The following is a 22874-nucleotide window of genomic DNA, read 5'->3' as shown; positions in this document are numbered from 1 at the left end:
CACAAGGAATGCACAGAACATAACATGTACGACATGTTAAGAGAAATATAAAATTATACGTGTAATATAAACGTAAATACAAAATTATACATATAATATAGAAAACATGCATATACATACACACATTTTATATAGATAGATATGTAATTTGCATATGTATATTTATACATGACTGATACAAAGCATATCTAACATATTTACAACATACACATAGCGGAAGAAGAATGTCCGGGGGGGAAAGGTGAAAATGACAAGATCTCTCTAACAGCCGTAATTAGCCCAGAGTTTCGGCAATTTCTCTGCAGCCCTTCTGCTCTCGAGCCAAGGGTTTCCAGCAACAGGACAAGAGGAAATGGCCTCAGGCTATGCCAGGGGAAGTTCAGGTGGGACATCAGCAGGAATTTCTTCACGGGAGAAACTATTTTGATTTGATCAGGCAAGTCCCCCTTTTCATGCTGCTCTGGCAGGCTTTGATGGTAAAAAAGATTATAATCTTCTAGAGGTTGTTGTTTTTCAGTTCATATGGACCATTGCGTTCGTTCATTCCTGGAGGAAAATATTTAGGAACCTTCTGGTTTTCTTCCCACTCCTGAAAAAAAAAAGTGACATCTGTTGTACTGCAATTAAGGAGAAATGGAAACAGACACACACACACACACACACACGAGGAAAAGCATCTCAAAACTTACATTTTTTCACTGATGTGGTGGCAACCTCTGAAAAAAAACCATCAAAAATACTTTTAAAAGATGTGGGGAAGTGAAATTTTTCAGAAGACAACCAGGGTCGTGGTGATGCAGAAGGTGTGGACTGGATTGGGCTCCAATTAATCCAAATATTGATGGATTGTGATCAGTCCTTCCCAGAGTTCACGCTTCCGTTCATAGCTCCAGTGAAATGGGCTGTCTGGAAAAGAAATGTACTGGGAATCATGGGGTTATACTGGGGGGAAAAGGTGTTTGTGCAGCTCTGTCCCCAAGCCTTTGGTATGCCTTGGATCATGGGGAACACTTCCCACCTAAAGATAGATCCAGAAGGTGTGAACACAAGCAGAATGAGTTGGGATGGCTGGGAACTAAAACCCAGCTCATTCCATCCTGTGCCATGGGCAGGGACACCTTCCACCATATCCCAGCTTACTCCAGTGTGGCCTTGGACACTTCCAGGGATCCAGGGCAGCCACAATTATCAGTTTTGGGGTTGCAGCTGGAGGAAAGGGGGAGTGTGGAAATCACGGGGGCTGAGAGGGACCTCTGTGCCTGGGAGACCACGAAGTGCTCTTTGAGGCCAGTGTTGGCTCAAGGATAAATGAATGCAGACCAGTCCCGAACATATTTAGCCTGAAAACCAGGAGAAGGTTCTGGGAGAAGCTTTGCAGTGGGAAGAGTGGTGGCAAAATATCTCAAGGTGCAACTTGATACGTTTCTGAAAGGAATTATATAATAGAGCATTTGCAAAGGCCGGAGGCTGCAGCAGCCTGGGAAATCCCTCCACCTGATGTTACACTTTATTTTGAGCCCTTAAAGGCTATTTTCCTGCAAAACATTAACACTCTTAATTCCCAAAAAGTTACCGTTCTCAGCTTAGAGAGTAAAGAGCCTTGTACAATGGGGCTTATCCCCTAAAGTTTTAAAGAGTGATGAAGACTGATTTAGAGATTTATAGACAGGGCTTTCTCCCTGCCAGGATAATTGTGATCAATGTGGGAAGGAGAATGGAATAGGACAGAAAGCTCTATAGAAAGACCACGGGCTGCTGGGCCAGATGGCCCGATGTAGGGAGACTGTCCCGGAGCTTGGCTACCCCGAGGACACCAGGAGGAATTTCTCCATGGAAAGGGTGCTCAGGCCTTGGCAGGGGCTTCCCAGGGAATCTCCACCCCTGGAGGTGTCTAAGGAAGGGCTGGACCTGGCACTCAGTGCTCTGGGCTAGGGACAAGGTGAGCATTTGGCACCGCCTGGACTCGATGATCCTGAAGGGCTTTGCCAACCTTTTCGATTCTGCGATTCCGAGGGCAGCAGGTGGCCCGAGCCCCACTTCCCTCCGTGGCCCCCCGGTGGCTGCAGGAGGCGTCAGGCGCTCGCTCACTGCAGCTTCTCTGCTCCACGCCAACCTCAGGGGGAGTGAGGGGAGGACGACGAGCCCCCCTCACGACGCCGGACTGACCTCCCCGTTCTTCCCCCTGCCTTCTTCCCGCCCAGCTCGGCTGAGGAAGAAAAAGAGGCACGCGAGCGACAGTCACAGGGGCTGGGGCGGCTCAGAAAACCTCGAGCGGGTCTCTGAAAAGCTCGGGGGCCCCAGGACCGCCCGGGCCCCTCACGGCCACTTCCGCCCGCGGGGGAGGCGCCGCCGCCAGCGCCCACGTGACTGACGCAGCACCGCCACCGCCTCACTTTACCGCCCGTATCCATCCGCTCGCCGCTCCCCCCTCCCCCTCCCGGGGCCGAGGTGGAGCCGGCGGGCGGAGAGGTACGGACGGCGCGCGCAGCGCGATCCGGTTCCCCGGTCCTCCCGGTCCGCCGCTTCTCCGCTTCTCCGGTGGTGGTGTAGGAGGGACTATTTTGTGTGTTGGCGGATGCGTCGCGTGGGCGTGGCGGCGCCGCCCGCCGTCCCTCTCGGAAGCCGCGGCCATGATGGGCGCCCCGTGCCGGCGAGCGCTGCGGGCCGGGGGATGAGCGCGGCCGTGCCGCCCTGAGGAGCCGCCGCCGGGAAGAGCCGAGGGAGCGACCGCCCGGCCCCCGGGGCGGGAAGCGGAGCGGGGCCGGGCCGGGGGCGCGCCCCGCGCCGCTGTCACCATTGCCGGGGCCCGGAGCGCCGCAGAGCTGCTCCCCCCGCCGCCGCCGCGCTCGCCCCAAACACGGCGGCGGCGGCGGCACCGCCCGCAGGGGCTCGGCGCGGCTCCCGACGCGCTCGGAGGAGGAGGCGGAGAAGGAGGAGGAGGAGGGAGCAGCAGCCGGTGCCGCCGCCGGGAGCCGGGCCCGCCCGGGGCTGAGCCGCCGGAGCATCAGCGCCCGGGGCCGCCCGGTGGTGCCTCGCGGCCGCCGCCCGGGCCCTGCGCGCTGCCCCGGAGCGGCCCCCGGCTGCCAGACATGACCGCCATCATCAAAGAGATCGTCAGCAGGAACAAAAGGCGATACCAGGAGGATGGCTTCGACCTGGACCTGACCTGTATCCTCCTCCCGCTCCTGCTCCCGCACGTCCCGCGATTGCATCAGACCCGCGCGGCGTTACCTAACGCGCTGCCCCCGGCCGCTCCGCCGCCGGGGCTCGCCCGGGCCGCCGCGCCCTCCCCCGCCGCCGCCGCCTCGGCCGCCTTTTGTCCGGGCCCGGCAGATTAACGGGAGCTCCAGGATTAACGCCAGCGCTCCTTGCCGGCCAGCCCGCGGCCCCCCCGAGCCGCCGAGGGGCCGTGCCCCCCCCCTCTCCTCCCGGCCCCGGAGCCCTTGCCCGCTCCGGAGCAGCCGCTTATCTCCGGCTCTGTTGGTTTTGGGGCTCACGCAGCAAAAGCGCCGTGATTTTCGTCCACAGCGCTTTGTATATATATTTATTTATTTTTTTCTTATTTTTAATTTAGTAACTCGTCCTGATTTGCGATTACAATCATGGCAGGCCTGTGGCTTTCCTCAGTTTGCTTCAGTCGAAGCCTGTGTCCTATGCCCTGATTTCCAGCCCTCCACTAAGGCAGAGCTGTACCTTAGGATACAGCAAGGCTCTCCATAACAAGAGGCGATAATCGTTCCTTCCAAAAAAAAAAAAAAAAAAGAGACGACCAAAACCCACTATTTTTCCCCGGTGAACTGCACGAGGATGTGTCACAAACGAGAGCGCATCGGGTCTCATCGAGGAGGATTGTATAGAATACTTACCTCGGAATAAGTAATTAGTGTGTAATTACGGCTAATGAAGCAAAACCCGGTTTGTAGTTTTGGTGGCCTTTGGAACAGATGTGCTGGAATGGCTTCAGGCAGATGTTTAGCTTGGAATTCCCTGCAGGGTTCATGGTGGGTAGGGGCTTCGCTCTGTGGTGCGAGACCCTTGCTTCGTGGTGGGGAAAAATTGGTGCAGCGGGAAAGATTTTGGGGCAAGAACTTCGCTTAGGAGTTGGGAAAAATGAATATTGGCATTAGTGCTCAGAGCTGGGCTTGTCCCTGTGGAGAGATGTTTCTGTTCTGCAACAGGATTAGGTGGAAATTTATTGGGTTTTGGAGCAATTAGTTCGGGTCTGAGCAAGTGCTCCAAATAAATCCTGTTTTTTGAGCAGGATCAAAGCTGATAAAAGCTGTAGGTAGTACAGAGCTCTTGCTTTTGCTTTGAGCCTTGGCCTGAAATTTTGGTGGCTTTAAAACAACCTGAAAGGTTCTGGACTTCAGCAAGTGGATGCTTAGCTTTTAATTAAAACCCCAGCAGCTCCAGTTCATTATTTCTGCATTATGTTTGTGATAAAAATGTTTTTAGGCCTGGATTTCTAGGTGCTTGCATTTGGTGATTTTGTTGGCTGTTTCGGTTATGGAAGGAGTTAAGTGGTGGCAAAACCAAAAGGTTTGAAGGAAAGAGTTTGGTATTTCAGGTATCTTTAACCAGATGTGCCCTTGGAAGGGAGAGGTACTTTGATGCAAACGCATCTTTTTAACTGGTCATATTCTCCCAGCAAGAAAATTAGTGAATGCTGAACCTCGACTTTCATGCTCAAGATTGCCTAACAATGTGTCAAATGCAGCTGGTTGCTTATTTAAAATTTTTATTCTTAGAATTTTGTGTTTAAAAAAAAACAGGCCGTTGCACCGGCCTTAGGCTGGTGTTCTAAAAGGAGCAGCTGGCTGCAGTTCTGCCATGAAATTTATGGAAAAGATGGTATGGTTTCTTTAATGATAAAAAAAAAAATCGTAGGAAGAAGTGGGTTTTTTTGTAGCTGCAGATTCTGAACAGATGATTAACAAATGAAGACTTCTGCCTATGCAGTGCCGTGGCTTTGCTTGAAGGCTGATGTTGCTGCAGAAGTGAAAAGTCAAATGATGGTAATCACTTTGTTCGGACTTCTTTTTGCAGGGCTCGGGTTGAATTGTTGCTCACCATTCCTGGTAGCCAGGAAATAACCTATTTTTTCCTTACACACATGGCCTGTATGGATTTAGCTCTCCAACCATGTGATATTAAGGGGAAAAAAGAGCAAACGTGAAGACCAAGTGAGCTGTTCAGCAAGGCATGGCAGGAGAACCAGGTGTTAGAGATGCCTGGTTAGTTCAGCAAAGCTGCCTCTGTCCAGCTAAAGGGGAAAGGCAGCCAGGAGATGGGCAGCCCAGCGATTTGGGCATTTGGCTGGGATGTGGGAAATGGAGGTCTGGCTTCCTCCTGCAGCTCCAGAACACTCAGCAGCTGGTGCTCACCTGGGCTTTGGGAGCTGGAGAATGAAAGGACATGCAGTGCATCCAGGTGAGGTGCCTGTGTTCTGTGCTCTGCCCTTTCTCCTGCCTTTCTCTGAGGGAGGCTTCCTGTCTTGGTGTGGCCAGAGGCTTTTGGGCATGGATATTATCCAAAGGCCTTGCAGGAAATCCAGGGAGCTGGAGGCAGGCTGGGTGAGGTGCTGGAGTGCCAAAATCCTGGGTTGGGCTGTGTCAGGTCCTTTTAAAAGTGGTCTTGATGTATGTGCAGTACAGGACATTGTGCTTGGAACTCTCAGTTCCTGAGGAGTTGGTTTAATCCTTGTATGTGTAATGTGGGATTTCAGCAAAGGGAGATAGCATCTTCCCAAAATCGGTGCAGAGTTTGAAAATGGGCCTACGTGTCTTTAAAAACCACACTGCTACTGCTTTTCATCTGATCAGATGTTCTCTGAGCAGTCTTTATGCACATCTTGGAAAAAATGTTTTGAACTTAGAAGAAGGGGTTTAAAGGTGGAGACCTTAAATCAGCTGTTCAGTACTTCAGATATTTCTGGTTTATTTGGGTTTCTAATGATTTTCTGCAGTACTGGATACTTTCTGGTGCACACGGGTGAGAAGGAAAGTTTGGGTTCAGGACTTTCTTCTCTGATGGCTGAATTTCTTGATGCTGCAAGCGCCAGAATGTTTTCTGAGGCACTCTGTGTGTTATTTTTCAAATTGTGCAGCTTGGTGATGCCCCCTTTACTGCAGGGAACAGCAGAGAGAAAACACTTGCATGCAGCAGTGCACGGATTGCCTGTGTCTTAAGAGCTCTGTGTGTAACTGAGTTTAGCAAGTGGGGAAAAAAATCTTGTAGCTGCTTCTTGTGCCCGTGCTAGCTCGGGTTAAACTTTGTCCTGTGTCCCCAGGCCTTCTGGTAGGGGTGAAAACGGGCAGCTAGGCTGAGCCTAGGGCTTGACTGAAGCATGTGGAGCTCGTGACCTACATAGTGGTACAAGCTGCAGCAACATTCAGGCGAGATGAGATGTTGGGTGCAGTTTACACGTCTCACACGTTGTTTGTCTCGTGGAATGAAAGGCAGGGAATGCTGAAATTGCGGGAGGAAGCTGCTTAGAATCTCTTACTGCTTTATGCTATTTGCAGTCCTGAAGCTCTTTGCATTTTTAATGAAATTTTTAAATTATGGGACTTGACTCAAAATGGCTCAGCTTCCAGGAAAAAAAAAAATAAGTGAATTAGTGGCATGAGGTCCATACCGTGTTTAAAAATAGAGCCCAAGCTGGAAATGCGATTTGTTTAAAAGACTTGGTTTCATTTTAAAATTGAAGTTTATTAGAGGTTTTGTAGCAAGTTTGTCTTGCACACAAGCATGGGGAGGGTTTAGAAGAAACTAGAAGAGACCAACTGGCAATGCATTTTATTGGTGGGAAAGTATTTCTTTGTTCTGAAGTAAACCATGTTACTTAGCAGTGTTTAGAGCCCGACAGACTCATTTTGCTCCTGGAGCCTGGGTTGATGTTGGGTTTTGGACAAGATGAGTGCCAGTTTTGCTCTGAATTCATCTCAGAAGTCTGTTTGCATAGACAGCACTCCATGGCCCTGCTGGCTGGGGACTCATCAGAGTTTCAGTTCCCTGCTTGTTACAGGATGTGTTTGATCCCAGGAAGATTGCTCTTTCTGCACTTAGCAAGGATGAAGGGCTTTGACCTGTCCAGATGGAGAAAGCAAGGTGGTGACTGCTGCGTTTTCTTTTCTGAGGTTTGACATGTGCTAGGTCATTTATTGTTCCTCACAACCCAGAAAATCCCAAACCCCATGACATACTGCCATAGTTGCATGGATTGGGGTGTTGGACAGCTTTTAAACCCCACATTCCAGCAGGTGCTGTGTGGTGCAGTCCCATCCAGAGTCACCCAGCCCCTTCCTGCCCTGCTTTTTTTGCTGCTGTTACTCAGAGATTGCAAATTTCAGCTTGTCTCTTTGTACTTGTTTAAATGTAGTGCAGGATTCTTGGGGAAATGTTTTAGTTTGGATCATCAGAAATATTCAGCGTGTGTGGAGACTGTCTGCACAAGCTAAACTCCAAATTAAAAAATACCTGCCTGTGCATGCATTTAAGTGGGTAGAAGCTGCTGAAGTGGTGGCCATGTGTTCTTCTCAAGGTGGGCAGAGAAATGACTGGATCCTGCATAGTATTTCTTACACGGTGTCCTCCTAGGAAAATCCCAGCCAAAGTGATTAATGATTGGAGCCTGGTTTTAAACTCAGTTAAGTGTGTGAATTCTTCAGAACATCCAGAGCTTCACTGTTAAACATGAAGAGGATAATGCTGAATCAAGTGCCAGCTTTGCTAGGACCAGCACTGGGTCTGAGTGTTCCTATTTTTTAAGGAAAAATCCAAGTATCCTCTTGCTTACAGTAAGACTCATGAGGTGTTGGCACTTGAGGAGTTACTTTGTGGGGTTTGCTCGGTGAGGACAATTCTGTCACTGTTGAGGACTTGTGAAAATCCCACTCCACATTTACTCTGTGTGGTTGGCTGGCCAGCGCCAACACTTGGTCCAACTGGAGTCCTGGAGGGTGGTGGATTTTGAAAATGCATCTTTCTAGGAATCTGTGCTAGTCAGGAAGGCCTTTCTGTCCACGGGATCATTCCAGCTGCCTTCAACTGACCTGGGAGAGGATGTAGCCTTGAGTGTGGAGCTTATGCAACACTGGAACTGCTGCTGCAGTATAATCCATGCATGGAGATTAGTTGGCTCTTGATGCCTGCTAGGCTGGGGCTGGCAGATTTCTTTGGGCCAAAATTCCTGTTGGTGCCCAGTGCTACACTTAAGACACCAAGAAGAACTTGCTTGTCTTACCAAAGTGTTCTGGAGCACAGTGACTGCTGTAGAGACAGTGAGTATTGATGTCTTAAAACGCTGTGTACAGGAGTACAGAATTCTCTTAATTTTCTCACAGAAGAGAGGTGGCTGTGTTTTCTGTTCTCTTCCTTGTAGGTTGGTTTGGACACCTAAATCCTCTTTGTGGAAGCAATTGATGTAATTTATTCAGTAATAATGTGGCTGAAAGGATGTTGTGTTAAAATCCCCCGTGCTAAAAAACATAAAGCCAAAACTGAACTTCAGGGAGTACAAATACAAAGTTGAAATTTTGCATGTAAAGCTTCTGTCTACCAAGTTTTTGCTGGTTGTGAATTGCTGAATAGTTCCTTAAATGAAATTATATTTTTAATGGATTAATGTTGTTGCCATATTAATGCTGCATAAGCTGACAAATTATACCCTGGTAGCTTAGCCAGAGTCTTTCCCTACAACAGGTTTAAACATGAAAATGGTTGTCGTATAATGATTTAAAGGACAATTGTTGTGTTCTGACAAACTGGAAGAGAAGGGAGGGAATAGGCAGCTGAGCTGTCAAATCCCTTAATTACATTAGAGACCAAAGATACTGTCATTACTCATAACTAACTGCCAAAGCCCAGCTCCTTTCTAGTTTGGAGCAACTCAGAGCTCTGTGGTATTTTTTTTTTTTAAATTCTTTTACTGTACCTGATACAGGGTAGATCGTGAAGGATAATTTATTGCATGGCTTTTTCAGGGAGGAAAAATAGGATGTACTCTGGAGTTGTGTATAGTGGTTCCTGGATATGCCCTGTGCCTCATCTTAAATCCTGGGGGAGGTGTGGGCTCCTTTGATTTGGCACTTGGGTGAAGGTTTTTTGAGATTAAAACTGTGCAAATTTGTACTTTCCTGTGAGTTATTGGAATGGTGATTTCTGGGCAGTGAGAAGGGAATTTATTTGGAAATATATGGCCCTGTAGAGCAGGATGGCTTCTGAAACACGGATTTTTTTGTGTTTGGTTGACTCTGCTTTGGGTTGTGTTAGTTTTTTGGATGTGTCCTAGGGCCAGGTTGATATTTCAGATGTAAACAAATCCTTGTTCCAGTTCCTAATTCAAGCCAGCATCCTCTTTGCTCCTCTTGTCATCTGCCTCTTTTGCTGTCTTCCCTAGGAGGCCCTGGGAAAAAAAGAAAAAAGGGCATTTTTGTAGAATGGAAGTAAATAATTGTGCAATTAAGCCCTGTATCATGCTGCATAAATCTAGGTTATCTTAATAACGTTTCTTTGGCAATATAGCTCAAGTGGTGGCTCTGTGATTCAAATGGTAATTGACTGTGCAGCTAAAAAAATTAAAACTCAACTGCTCTGTGTTTGGGATGATGACTATTGCAAAAGCTGGCATTGTTCCTTTTAAAGATGAACTCCCAGCTCCACAGCCCCAGTGTGCAGCAGTGCAGAAAAACTGCTTAATATCCAGTTTTTTGTGGTGAAGTGCTTAAGAAATGTCTTTATAAACTTAATTCTGCCTTTGTGGAGCTGTAGTATAATAGCTTTTAATTGCATGATTAATTTTCTTCTAGGCCTCTGCTTAATTCATTGCATTGCCTGGGTATCTATTTGGCTACAACTGAAGAGTTGTGTATTTTCTGTTCTTTCATTCCTTGTGTGGGTGAGTTAGAGAAGTAATGTCCTTTTTTTTATGCTAACATTCAGAGGAGGGAAACACCAGATCTCATTTGGATAAAATTATAATCTACTTGGGGCTTACTGTTTGAAGAATGGTTTATTAGAATGGCCTTCTGTCTTGTTTTGCCGCTCACCTTTATCTTCATTTGATCCACCCCATGAACATTTAGGTGTGGTAAATCCATGCAAACCCTAGTATTTGTCATTTCTGTTCTGTGAAGGGTTTTAGTGTGCTGTATTTGTCCTCCAACCTGATAGCTATTTTAAATTCCCTTGTGTCTGAAAGTTTTGGATGTTCTTTCAGGCTTACAGAAAGTTGAGTCTGAGCCATTTTTCACTTCCTGTCAGTAAATATCAAAGCAGTGAGTCCTGTGTGCTGGTTTCTCTTCACCGAATAAGATTCCTGTGTTTTTCTGGGGGTGTTTGAGGTTAGGACATGCTGAAGTACTCAGTGGTGGTTCAGGGAGATCCTGCAAAGTGGAGTGGTGTGCTGGGAACACACGGTGACATCTCATAGCTCTGCTTGAAAGAGCTCATGCTGAGTCGGGCTGTGGTTCAAACAGGTCAGTTTGGCACTTAAAAACTCAAATTGAGATATGGTAGTCCAGCTTCTCACAGTATGGCTTTCTCTGGAGGGGATCTGCCCAGTGCCTGTCTTGCCTCACGTGTACACCTGGATGTGGCATCTGATGCTGTGGTTTGGGTGACAGGGCATGGATTAGTCACTGGTTGGATTTGATGATCCCAGAGGATTTTCCAGCCTCAGAGAGCCTGGGATTCTGCACCATAGTCCTTGGGGCCACCATGTGTTGTTGCAGCTTGTTGGGATGCCAGGCTGGCTGTGGAAAGATGGGATGTGGCCTCTTCCAAAATGTCAGCAGAAACAAAAGAACTTCTTTTACTGCACCCCTGCATCTTTCCCTCTGGAAATCTGTTGGGATTGTAGGTCTGGATTTAGGGTTGATTTAGGGAGTTGAGGCCCAATCTCTGCCTTCACAGCTGAAGAGCTCTGTCAAACTTGGTAACAATAAAACAGGGTCTGATGCATCATTTGTTATGTTCCCATTTGCTCTTAGCTCTTTCTGAATGGAAAGGGCAGCTTTTCTGTGTCCTTTAAATATGGCCAGCTATTTTAGAGGGGTTTCATGAGCTGGAAGAGATTCACAAGGATCATCAAAGTACAGGACAGCCCAGCAATCTCACCCTGTGCCTGAGAGCATTGTCCAAACACTTCTTGCAGCTCTATGCAAGAGCTCATGTTTCCTTTACTCTCTGCATGCTTTTGTATATTTATGATTCCAGACCATTTTGAAATGTAAGTTTCAGGTGCCTATTTCTCAGCCTTTGTCAGTAAAAGCTGTTATCTAGAGCAGCCATCATCTTTCATGCTTTTGTTACCATTTTTTCTATTTATGTTGTGAGGTCTGTGGGATTTTTTTTTCCCCCCTAATCTTAACATGACCCCATTAGCTCTTCAGCAAAGCCTCTGTATGGCTGAGAGTTTCTGGACACATTTCCTACACCTCTCAGATGAAGGGAGAGATGCTTGCTCTGGGATGACTTCCCAAATGCTATATAGTAAGCAGGTCCAGGAGTGAGCTGTGGATATTGACAGCCTGGCATATCCTCTTGAGCCATCTTCTGATTTATTTCTGCTTATTTTGATAATACTACTATTATTCTGATAAATGCTGTGGGAATTTGAGTTCCCCTCCAGACCTGTTGTCAGCCCCATGACCTCATGTGGACAGGTTTGCCTCCTGGACACGAAGGAGTTGCAGTTATTCCTTATCTAGGTTGTTGCATTGAAATTGCAGGCTGAAATCTTAAAAAACTAAAAAATAGGAAAAAGGAGTCCTTGTTGGAATACGGAGCATCAAGGGGTTAATTGCATTTCTTCTAAATGACAAAATGCTTCAGCCACATCTGAGTTGGTCCCTTTGCTTGTTCTTTAAGGCACAGATGGTAGAGTTGACAAGTGCAGCTGGCTGGCTACAAGGAATCCTCCTTTGCTCTGAAGAACTTTCTTCCTGTTCATTTCCTCTATACTTCCTGATGATCCAGGCTCATAGAAAAATGCGAAACTTATTTTGCATTTCATGCTGGTTGATGGAAATGCTGCCTATTAAATAAAGAAGGCACTCATGGGTACAGCTTAAACAGCATGTATGTCAGGGAAAGTCTTCTAAATCTGTCTGGGTATATTTTCCTATGTCATTTTCTTTTTCGTTGTTGGGATGCTGTCAAGCAAATGGCACTAATAGGAGCTTGGCCATTTGTCAGGGCTCTTAAATCTGTTTGAGGATGGAGTGTGGACACTTCTTGTAACACTCCCCCTGTAGCTCCAGGCTGTCAAGCTGTTGAACAGTTAGAACAGTGCTGGGTTTTTTTGTTGTTTTTTTTTTTTTTTCTTCCTTGCTGTTGCTCCATGGACTTGTTTAAGCTGGAGTTAAAGGGCTGGAGGTCACCAGGCGAACGTTTCGTGGCTGGCAGGCCCAGCTGCGCCGCCAGACCGCCTCACGCAGCTCCTGCAGCCAGAGTTCCTGAAAACTCCAGGAAAATTCAGACAACAAAGCAACTTTGGGAGACTTCAAAGCCACTCTGTGCCTCTGCTCCCGGGCTTTGCTGTCAAACGGGGCTTGGCAATGACAGCTTGGCCACCCCACGCTGGTGGCTGGGTCCCCTCGCAGGCAGGAGGGTGAGGGGTGACACAGAACAGAGCTGGCAGCTGATGAGGAGTGGGCTGGTGGGGAGCAGATTAAAGCAAGGCCAAACCTCCCCTGCCTGAACTGGAAGTGAAAATAAGCATTCCTGGTAGTTGTGAAGTTTTTTTCGGGCTGTAGGTTCCCTGATTTAAGTCTGTTATTTGTTAAATTAAACTCCTATTTGGGAGCTGGAAGTTGAGGGTTGGGAGGAATGGACTGTTGTTTTATTTGCAGGTGTACAGTAAGGTTTTTTAGCTCCAGAGGACACCCTGAGCAGCCCTATCATTCACAGCTTCAGGAACACTCAGCTTCTTTGAAATTTCTTTCTAAAGAAAGAAGGAAGAAATTTAATGCTTGGTCTTTCTGAAGCCTGTGATTCACAGAACCCCAAAATGGTTTAGGCTGCAAGGAACCTGAAAGCTCATCCAGTTCCACCTTCTGCCGTGGGCTGGGACACCTTCTCTGATGCCAGGTCTCTACAAGCCCTGTCCATCCTGACCTTGGACATTTCAGGGGTTCAGGCAGGCACAGCTTCTCTGGGCAGCCTCTGCCAAGGCCTCCCCACCTTCCCAGGGAAAGATTTCTTCCCAATATCCAATGTAAACCTATTGTCTGTCAGTGGGAAGCCATTCCTCCTTCTCCTTTTGTTCCAGGCCCTTGTAAATAATAAGTATTTGTGAAATTGAAAAGGGCTGTGAGTTTTATGAGTTATTTTTCATTTGTATTTTGATGTAAAGCCTGTCTCCATGTTGGCTTTAAAAAGTAAAGCTGTGTGTAAATTCTGAAGCACTTCATGCTCTGGCCTGCCTATAAAATAGGAGATGAGGTCATTTGCTCTTTGTTTTCCTGTTACAGCAACCTTAATGAGTGAAGTGAGGATCAGGGGTTAAATACTTGGAAATATGGGACTTCATAAAATCACTCAGACATTCTAATGATGTTATAGTTACTAATTGACAATGTTGATCATTGCAGGAAAAGCTGCAGCTGTTTTTGCAGTTTCCTTGTGACTGTTTAAGAATTAAGAATTGATAAATGTTTTGCTATGCTTTTTTTGGTCATTTTCCATTATTAGGAAAAGTCTGAATTTGTGAGCAAAAATCAGTTACAGGACCAACATGAGTAATTTACTTTTATATCTCCATGTATGTAAAAAATTTCAAGTGTATACTGCATATTCTTTAATTTGGTCTTGGCATAATGTGAATATATAGACAGCTATTTTTGAAAGTGATTATAACAGCTGATTTGCATAATGATCCAGGATTTTTCTCATAGCAACTGGAAAGACTGTCATCTTTAGCAATGTGGAAATGATTTCAGGCTTTAAGGGAGAGTGTTTTGTTCAGTCTGTGAGCAGCATTAGAGCAAAGGCATTTCTGAAGTGGCTCATGGATTATTTGCATTGGTCTGGTTTCAGTATTGACGAAGCATCATTGTGGCTTTGGGTGATTTAGCAGATAATTGGGTGTTGTGATTTTAAGGTTCCTTAGGCACAGCACAGTGTTGTCTTGGCTCCTTTGGAAGTGGAGTTCTGTAGTTGGTGATAAGAACACGAGTGGAGGATGATGTTCTGCCTTTGTGTTACAGGGCACCAGAGTACAGAAAAGATTTAGAGCTGCCAGAGAGTGACCAAAGGAGGGACATGGGGATGGGGAAGGGTCTGGAGGGGCTGCATGAGGAGCAGCTGGGGTCACTGGGTTTGTTCAGCTGGAGGGGTCTGAGGTCAGACCTCACCAAGGGCTTCAACTCTGCTCCCTGGGATAGGGACAGGACCCAGAGAATGGCTGGAGCTGGGCCAGGAGGGTTTAGGTTGGAGATCAGGGCAAGGTTCTTCCCTCTCCCAGAGGGTGCTGGGCACTGCCCGGGCTCCCCAGGGAATGGGCACAGCCCCGAGGCTGCCAGAGCTCCAGGAGGGTTTGGACAGCGCTGCCAGGGATGCACAGGGTGGGATTGTTGGGGTGTCTGGGCAGGAACAGGGGCTGGATCAGTGATCCTTGGGGTTCTCTTCCAGCTTAGGATATTTGTGGTTCTAGATCAGGAGTCTGTCCATGGTCCTTTTTTTTTTTTTTTTTTTTTTTTTTTGTATTATCAGCACTAATTAAAATCCTAGCTTCCGTGTTTACAAGACTGAGAAAGGAATGAGTACTTTAAAAACTGATAGAACCATTTTTGGGAATTAGTATCTTAGGAAAGAGCTACTTTGGCAAAATGTGGTGGGATTTATTTTATGCTGTTTAGAAAGCCCATTTCAAATCCTTGTGGATTCCTTCCAACTTCCAACATGATCCTATGAAATTTTGGTAGTTACACCACTTTGGTTGACTTTGTTTTTGCATGTGTTGAACAGTCTCAGTAAATGACTGAGGCTTGTTCCATTTTTGTTTTCCTGTCTTAAAAAAAAAAAAGCTTGGAATTTAAAACGAGCTTGTTGCACGTTTTAAATGATCAGTTCTCCCAAATCTCTAAAGTTAGCAGTATGATTACCAATTTCATGATGACTCAGACTTCTTCCTTTGAATGGAAGCCCAGCTTCCCAAGCTCCTGTGTAAGAAATTTCATCTTGGTAGTGAATATCTTAATTTCAGTTTTGGGAGTCGTTGTTAAATGAAGTAAGGTGTGAAAAAGGGTGTCTGTGAACTGTTGAGCGTGGCTGGTGAGAGCAGAGCCTGCTGAAGGTGATGCTCACTGGATGGTTGCTCCTGAACTGGTCCTTGCAGTGACTGGGTGCTGTCGCTGTAGAGGAGCCTATTCCCTAGCATGGGGATAAAAGCAGGCTGGGTGGGATTCAGGAACAACCATCCCCTTCACTTGCTGCAGATCCTGGGGTATCTTCTCACAGGATAGTTGGAAGAAGTTGGCTTTATGTCAGCTTTGTCATTTAAGTGATGAAACTTCTATTTCTGCTCGGAGATTTAATTAGTCTGTGCAAACAGCAGCACCACTTCCATTCTGTTTTTCCGTCTTAGTGCTCCCTGAAGCAAAGGCATTCTTTTATTGTTTGAACCACCACAAGAGCTTCAAAGCAGCACATCAAGGCTGCCAGAGCTCCAGGAACATTTGAACAGTGCTCTCAGGGATGCACAGGGTGGGATTGTTGGGGTGTCTGTGCAGGGCTGGGGGTTGGACTGGAAGATCCCTGCAGGTCTTTGCCAGCTGAGAATATTTGGTGGTTCTGTGGCTCTTCGCCGTGCTGTCACGAGCATGTATTGAAAAGACCCAAAATTCTCTTCCTCGGCAGTAAGGATGGGTTTGTCGTTGCTGCTCCATGCTTTCCTTGGGAGCAGATGGAGCTTGGTGCCTGGAAGGGCGTCGCTGAGGCCGTGTCCTTTGGCACCAGCCCTGTGCAGACACCAGGGTGAGTCAGCAGTGGATGTGAACTGCATTCCAGTCTAATGCTTTGAGATAATCACTGAGGTGCTTCAGGACGATTATATTTAGGTGGGGGAGATTTTGGCTTGCTGGTTAAAAAAAAAAAAAAAATCACGTTTTTCTAAAGGCAAGCCTTACTCCCCATTAGGCTCACTGTTGGATATTTAATTTTGAGTAGCACTTGGGTTTTTGTGTTGTTGGGTTGCAAAGCCCAGAACACACAAAACACTTTTAGTGAATCAGCATCAGAAGCTCACAGAATAATTGGGGTTGGAAGAAACCTCTGGAGACCATCCAGTCCAACTCCCTCTCCTGGCAGGGTCACCTGGAGCAGGTGACTCAGGAGCACTTCCAGGTGGGCTTGGAATGTCTCCAGAGAGAGAGTGAGAGTGCGAATCAGCACCCTCCCTGGGCAGCTGTTCAGTGCTGTTACTCTCCAGGGAAGTTGTTCCTCCTCATGTTGAGGTGACCTCAGTAAAGAGATTCATATTCCCCCCCAACCCGCACCCTGTTAGAAGTGTTTTTTCATTGTCTTTCCTTACTGGCATATTGGGGAACATTTTTTGCAATTCCTACTTTTGGTTTCAAAAGTAAAAATAATTGTAATGGTTACGGAATCATGGAATGGTTTAAAGGACATTAAAGCCCATCCAGTGCCGTGGGTAGGGACACCTTCCACCATCCCAGGCTGCTCCCAAGCCCTGTCCAGCCTGGCCTGGGGCACTGCATGGATCAGCTTAAGCGATCTCAGTGATTCCCGGTTGACAAGGTGGTGATCAGTCGGAGGCTGGACTCCTAATCCTAGAGGGATTTCCCAGCCTGCCGGATGCTGCGAGCCAGCCCTGCAGTAGCTGGGATGCAGGAATGGCTGTGAGCTGTGCCCGCACCCTCGTGCATCGCCCTTGAGCGAGGGAGGGGTGCAGGGAGAGCCGGGAGCCGAGCGGGAGTCGCGCTTCCACCAGCCTGGGAGCGCCCCGCTTATTTTGGAACTTTTTATCTCCCTGTGCCTGCGTGTTTGGAGGCTTTGGTGATTGGAGCAGTGTGCGAGCAGGCTGGGAACGCTGCTGTTAAGATGTTCTGTTCCCTTGGCTCGGGGGGTGTGTCTGCCTCGCTCCCATCTTGCACCAGCTGGGAATCCTGGAAAGTATCTCCTGTCTCAGCCCCTCGGAGAGGAGAAGCATCTGAACATCAGCCACAGGCTGCAGTGCCTGGAAAAAAATGTAGGGAAGCTCATGATTGTAAATAGAAATGTGAGCAAGTCGCTCACAATTCGGTGAAGTTTGGGCATCTGTCCCACGAGTGATACTGTAGCTGAAACTGAGTTTTGCTTTGATGTGTCAAAATGAAATTGTTTTCCCCCTGTTGCCAGCATGAGGGCTTGTCTTCTAGGAGAAGTGCTGCAGAAAGCAGACTGGTGCACTGGATTATTTTGCTGTGGTAATTTATAGTTTGTGTAGCCCTGCTGCTCAGAGCAGGATGCACGAGGACAGGCTGGAACTGGGAGTAGGGAGGAATCAGGCTGAAATCGGGAAGGAGTAGGGAGTGATGGGCTGTATTAACCAGGTAATTCACAGTTAATGTAATATAGAACCAGTTTCTTCTGCTTATGGCAAGGAGTAACTGATAAAATACTGAAGACATTGCTAATTATATAACACCCTTTGTTAATTAAAGAGGTGTGAACTGCTTGCTGAATAAAATAGATCAGAGGGAAATTTAAAGTTTGTGCTTTGAGGTTATCCCAAGCTCTGTAAGTTAAGCACTTTAATGTTTGGTTATTTTTTTGTTTTGTTTTGTTTTTTTTTTTTTCCCCGATACGTGTTTTTTAGTGCTTGGGCAAGTACAGAATAAACTGGAAACCAGACATAAACCTGTTTCAGTGTCTGTATTTAAAGCAGCCACAAATATTTATTTGGCTTACTCCAAAGCTGTTCATATTTTTCTCTTTGTCTGTACAAATCATCTTTTGAATGTCCCAAGCAGACCTATGTCTATTAATACTTGGATTACAACACAGTAAATGCTATTTTTTTTTCATGGATACAAAACATTATTTCCGTGTATTCAGTTCCTGATGTTTTTCTGAAGCCTTGCAGTTAATGGTGTCAATGCAGAACTTGGTCTGTGCTGCTCTGCTCTGAGGACTTGTGGGAATTTTGCTAGGGTGGAGTAAAGTAGTATGTGTCCTACTTGAGGCTTTTCTTCGTGCACACGTAACTGGAATTTTAATATCTTGGAAGCTGATGCAGTGTCTCTCATTCTGATGTGATTATTATTTGGAGCTTTGGTATATTTTGACCATGAAAATAAAAATGAGTCTTAAAAGGGTGGGATAATTTAGGTTGAGAGGGCCCTCTGGAAATCACCTCCTCCAGCCCCCCTTTTTTAAAGCAGAGCCAACTTCAAACATATCATGCTTTGTTCTTGCTCCTTCTAAAATTAGTTTGAGGAGGAGTATGTTAATGTGGCAGGGTATGGGCTGTTTTGAGCTGCTGCTTTCATTTCTGGTTTGCTTTTCAGCTGAGCTTTTTCACTACATTATCATTTCTAATAATGTTTTAAACTTGAGAAGACTTTCTTTTCTGGATCTGTGTTTAAAAAAAAATCCATATATCATTTCACCACAGGGAGAATAAATACCAGTAATTTTCTAGCAGTTGTGAGTTCTTTACTACATTAACTCTAAATGTAAACTTAAAATTTTCTTATTTGCCCTTTTTCCTTAGCATTGATTTGTTTGGCTAAGAGGTACTTTTCTTAAATTCTTTTATCCTGGATTGCTTTTGGGAAGTAGTAAATTGCAGGTAGTTCAGAATAAGAAATGAGGATATTTGTTCAGAAGTTGGTAATTGATGGGTTTTTTTTTTTTTTTGATAAGTAAAGTATATAATCCTTTTCAGATCTGCACATTCCCACCTATTGCATGTAGTCTGTTGAGTTGTTGCTCTGATTCGGGTACAGCTATGCATTTGATTAATATCCATTTAATGCTTTTGGAGATATTTCATATGTTTTACAAAAATTTCCATAACTTGCGTATTCAGATATTTATCCAAACATAATTGCTATGGGCTTTCCTGCAGAGAGGCTTGAAGGAGTATACCGGAACAACATTGATGATGTAGTAAGGTAAGGCTTTATTTTATTTTTCTTTGACTTATAGAACTTTTGAATAATTTTTCCTACACTCATTTATGTCCTGCGGAAGAAAGACTCTGTGTTCTGACTTGTACAGATGATGAGATATTTTGCATCTTGTACATGTTGCCTTAATAGCTTTCCTGAAAAATATTGGAAACAACAAAAAATGGCCAGGCTCCTGTTCTGGGTTGATCTCAAATGCACATAATCTACTTCTATACTGGGAAAAATAAGCTGCAGTAAGTTGTGTTGAAGTAAAAAAAAAAAGTTATTTACTCAGAGAAGGACATCAAACCATGCCTCTGTTCAGTATCAAGAGTTTCGTCAGGTAGCTGATGGTATTTCAGGATAAGTTTGCTCTTACCCTGTTTTCAATCCATAAATGAAGTGCTTGATAAATGAAGCACTTGATTTGAAGTAGTAAATATAGGTGACTTTAAATAAAGGCTTTTACATTTGGTTGTGTCAAAAAATTACGGACAAGGAGATAGATGACCTGAAATCTTTTGGTAAAAAAAAACCCAAACCTATAGGTTGTCATTTTAAATTTCAAATTAAGTCATTACTCTGTACTGCTGCCTACAATTGAGGAAGAGGTGGGGAGTGTTGTAATTCATTTAGTTAAAACCCTACCTGGAGAGTGTGAGAGGTTATATTAAAAGCTGAACACTTGTTAAAAGCTGCCAAAAGTTTGTGGTTTTAGGATTAAAAGTCGTGATTTTTGTGAAGCCGTGGTGCTTTAGAGATGATTTGAAGTCATGAGCTCAGTAGCTCCATGAGAGACTTGGCCTTTGGGGCAGGGGATCCTGCAGGAAGGTTTTCAGGGAAGGTAGGGGGTGTGTCTGAGCAAAGAGGTGCTTCTCCCAGCTGTGAGGTGCCATGGGGAGTGTTCCCACACGGCATCCTTGTGTCTGAGCTGGAGAGACAAGGATTTGATGTACGGAACACTCAGTGGATGCAGGACTGGCTGGATGGCTGCACGGAAAGCACTGTGGGCAGCAGCTCATGGTCCCTGTGGACACCAGTGGCAAGCAGGGTCTCAGAGGGGCTGGTACTGCTCAGAAGCTCTGTGGGTGACACTGACAGTGGGATTGAGGCACCCTCAGCATGGTGGTGACACCAAGCTGTGGGTGTCACTCACACCCTGGAGGGAAGGGATGGATCCAGAGGCATCTGGACAGGCTGGAGGGCTGAGCCCACACCAACCTCATGGAGTCCAGCAAAGTGAAGTGCAAATTCCGCACCTGGGTCAAGGCAACCCCTGGGATCAATCCAGGGGATGAGCAGCTGGAGCAGCCCTGGAGAAGGACCTGGGGGTGCTGTGGGTGAGAGCTGGGACCCAGAACCCTCCCGTGCCCTGAGCTGAGCCCCAGTGTGGGCAGCAGGGGAGGGGGTGATTCTGCTCCTGTGCTCAGGTGAGACCCCACCTGGAATTCTGGTGCTTCCAGCATAAGAAGGATGTAGAATATTTGGAGCAAATCCAGAGGAGGCAACTGAGTTGCTGATGGCAGGGGTGGCACTGAATGGGCTTTAAGGTCTTTTCCCACCCACACTATTCTGGGACTCCATGATTCTACAGTTGTTGGCAGGCAGAGCTAGGGCTGCTGGAATTTCTGTGGGGATTGCATCCAGGTTGGTACTGAAGTGAGCTGAGCTCCTTGGTTCCCAGCCTGGGAGGACTTGTCAGCCTCACCTGACAGTCAGTGGTCTGGAGGCAGTGGCTCCCTGCACAGCTGCACTCAGCTGGGCTCCAGGGGTTTGGTTTTGCATGTTCCCCTGTCATGACGAAAATTGCCATCCACAAATAGCGCTGAAAGTGTCAGAGCCTGGAGCTGACCTGGCTGGGAGAAGTGCAGTGCCTGCATTCTCTGCTGCCTTGATGAGAAGTCATCGCTTCTCCAGAGCTGGGCAGATCAGAGAGGCTCAGTGCAGCAGGCAGGAGACACTCATAGAAGAGAGTGTGTGTGTCTGTGCCTGCTGGAATTGTTAACAGAGGGGGAAATGTTGTGTTCTCTGATTCACACAAGAAAACATTGGAGAAGCTGGAACTGCCCCTGGATCCCTGGAAGTGTCCCAGGCCAGGTTGGAGGGGGCTTGGGGCAGCCTGGGATAGTGGAAGGTGTCCCTGCCCCTGGCAGGTGTGGAACTGGATGGGCTTTAAGGTACCTCCTAACCCACAAACTCCACCTCTCCAGCCAACTTTCTTTCCCAGCAGTCAGAGGCACCTTTTCATTAAGCTGATGGCAAAGGCTGGACTTCAGATAAATCACAGAATGGTTTAGGTTGGAAGGTATTTAAAGATCATCTCCTTCCTGCCATGGGCAGGGACACCTTCTACTATCCCATGCTGCTTCAAGCCCCATCCAACCTGGCCTTGGACACTTCCAGGGATCCAGGGGCAGCCACGGCGTCTCTGGGCACCCTGTGCCAGGGCCTGCCCACCCTCACAGCCAAGAATTTCTTCCTAATGTCAGATCTAACATGGGAATAATATGCATAAATATTGATAGGCAGGTGTCTTTGAAGGCCCTCTTCCATTCACAATATTGATTTCAGTAGCTTCTGGATGAAGGAAAATACACTTTAGTGGTTGACTAGGTAGATATGTGTAAACTGGATTTTAGTAGGGGAATGCCTATATAGTTATAAAGCTGTCCATAAACACTGATCAAAAGGAGTAATGATCACTTAAAAGTATTGTCAGCCAAATTAAGATAAGCAGAGATGTAGATTAAGTGGCTGCAGGGAACTGGATGTTCAAGTATTATTACATTTGTTGCCTTGTCTTTTTAAAGAAGAATAAAATGCGATCATGCAGCATTCTGCATGTTGCAGTCCTCATCTGCTCCAGTCATCTTTTTATTGGGGAGTTTTTTTCCCAAGTGCTTTTATGCAGAAATCCAAGGTGCTTGAGCTCCTGAGCAACTGGTATTGAGCCAGGATCCAGCAGTAGGCTTTTTCTGAATAGCTGGTACCCTGACAGATTCCAGGCTAATGCTGGATGAGAAGTACAGCACTGCTGGCTGTCTCCTGTGACTGACACTTGGAGAGGTTTTGGATGGAATTTTGTCATTAAAAAAATCCTTGCCTGGGAGCTTATACTCCACTTTGTGGATATTCCTGGAAAAGCAGAGCCAGCTCTCCTTGCTCTCTGGTGTGTGTTAACAAACAGGAACATCTCCCCATGTCCACCATCTTCCTGAGGCTCTCCAAGGCTGCCAACAGGGGCACCAGTGGGAATTTTTTTCCTGATGAACTCAAAGTTTCACACTCGGTGCTGCACAAGGAGCACTCACATCTGTTCCCATTTTAGTGCAGGCCTTTAACCACAGAGCTGTTCTAGGTTCTTTTGGAATATTATGACTGATAACCAGAGCTTGTTTTTGCTTGAGCTTTCCAGGATTTTAGCAGCTAGTGTTTCTTTTCAATTTGAACAGCATGTTCTGTCATGGCTAATTAAATTCCTTCTGGCTGATGTGCAGATACACACTGTTGATGATGTTAAGTGTAAACATTTGCATGTTATTTTTTCTTGCACATTGCCAGGTGACACATCATATATAATCACAGCAATCCTCATGAATCATGCTTGCAGTTTGGCTCGCCGAGGCTTGTATGGGAAGTTTGTGTTCCAAAGTGAGCATGGAAATGAAATGGGTGTGAAAAAGTGTAGTGGTCCTCCTTCCAAAACCCAGAATATCACTGGGGACAGACTTCAGTGGCAAATAATAAAAAACCTAG

At 46.3% G+C, this 22874-nt stretch overlaps 1 protein-coding gene and 1 long non-coding RNA gene across 2 annotated transcripts in view; one reads left to right on the top strand and one right to left on the bottom strand.

Moving 5' to 3' along the window:
* Window positions 1-162: 162 nt before the first annotated feature.
* LOC134046237 (uncharacterized) lies at window positions 163-2295 on the bottom strand. Its single transcript, XR_009933352.1, has 3 exons — window positions 1991-2295; window positions 690-906; window positions 163-589 (listed from the first exon to the last, which is right to left on the bottom strand). It is a non-coding gene; the product is annotated as an uncharacterized LOC134046237 (long non-coding RNA).
* Window positions 2296-2892: 597 nt separating this feature from the next.
* PTEN (phosphatase and tensin homolog) overlaps window positions 2893-22874 on the top strand; it is a 48774-nt gene continuing 28792 nt past the window's right edge. Inside the window, exons 1-2 of the mRNA XM_062496205.1 lie at window positions 2893-3168; window positions 19037-19121. Of these exons, the coding sequence (XP_062352189.1) occupies window positions 3090-3168; window positions 19037-19121 (164 nt within the window). The 5' untranslated portion in view covers window positions 2893-3089. The remainder of the gene's footprint in view (window positions 3169-19036; window positions 19122-22874) is intronic.

This window comes from Cinclus cinclus, chromosome 7 (assembly GCF_963662255.1).
Source record: "Cinclus cinclus chromosome 7, bCinCin1.1, whole genome shotgun sequence".
NCBI lineage: Eukaryota > Metazoa > Chordata > Aves > Passeriformes > Cinclidae > Cinclus > Cinclus cinclus.
This window is presented reverse-complemented; position numbering and strand designations above follow the sequence as displayed.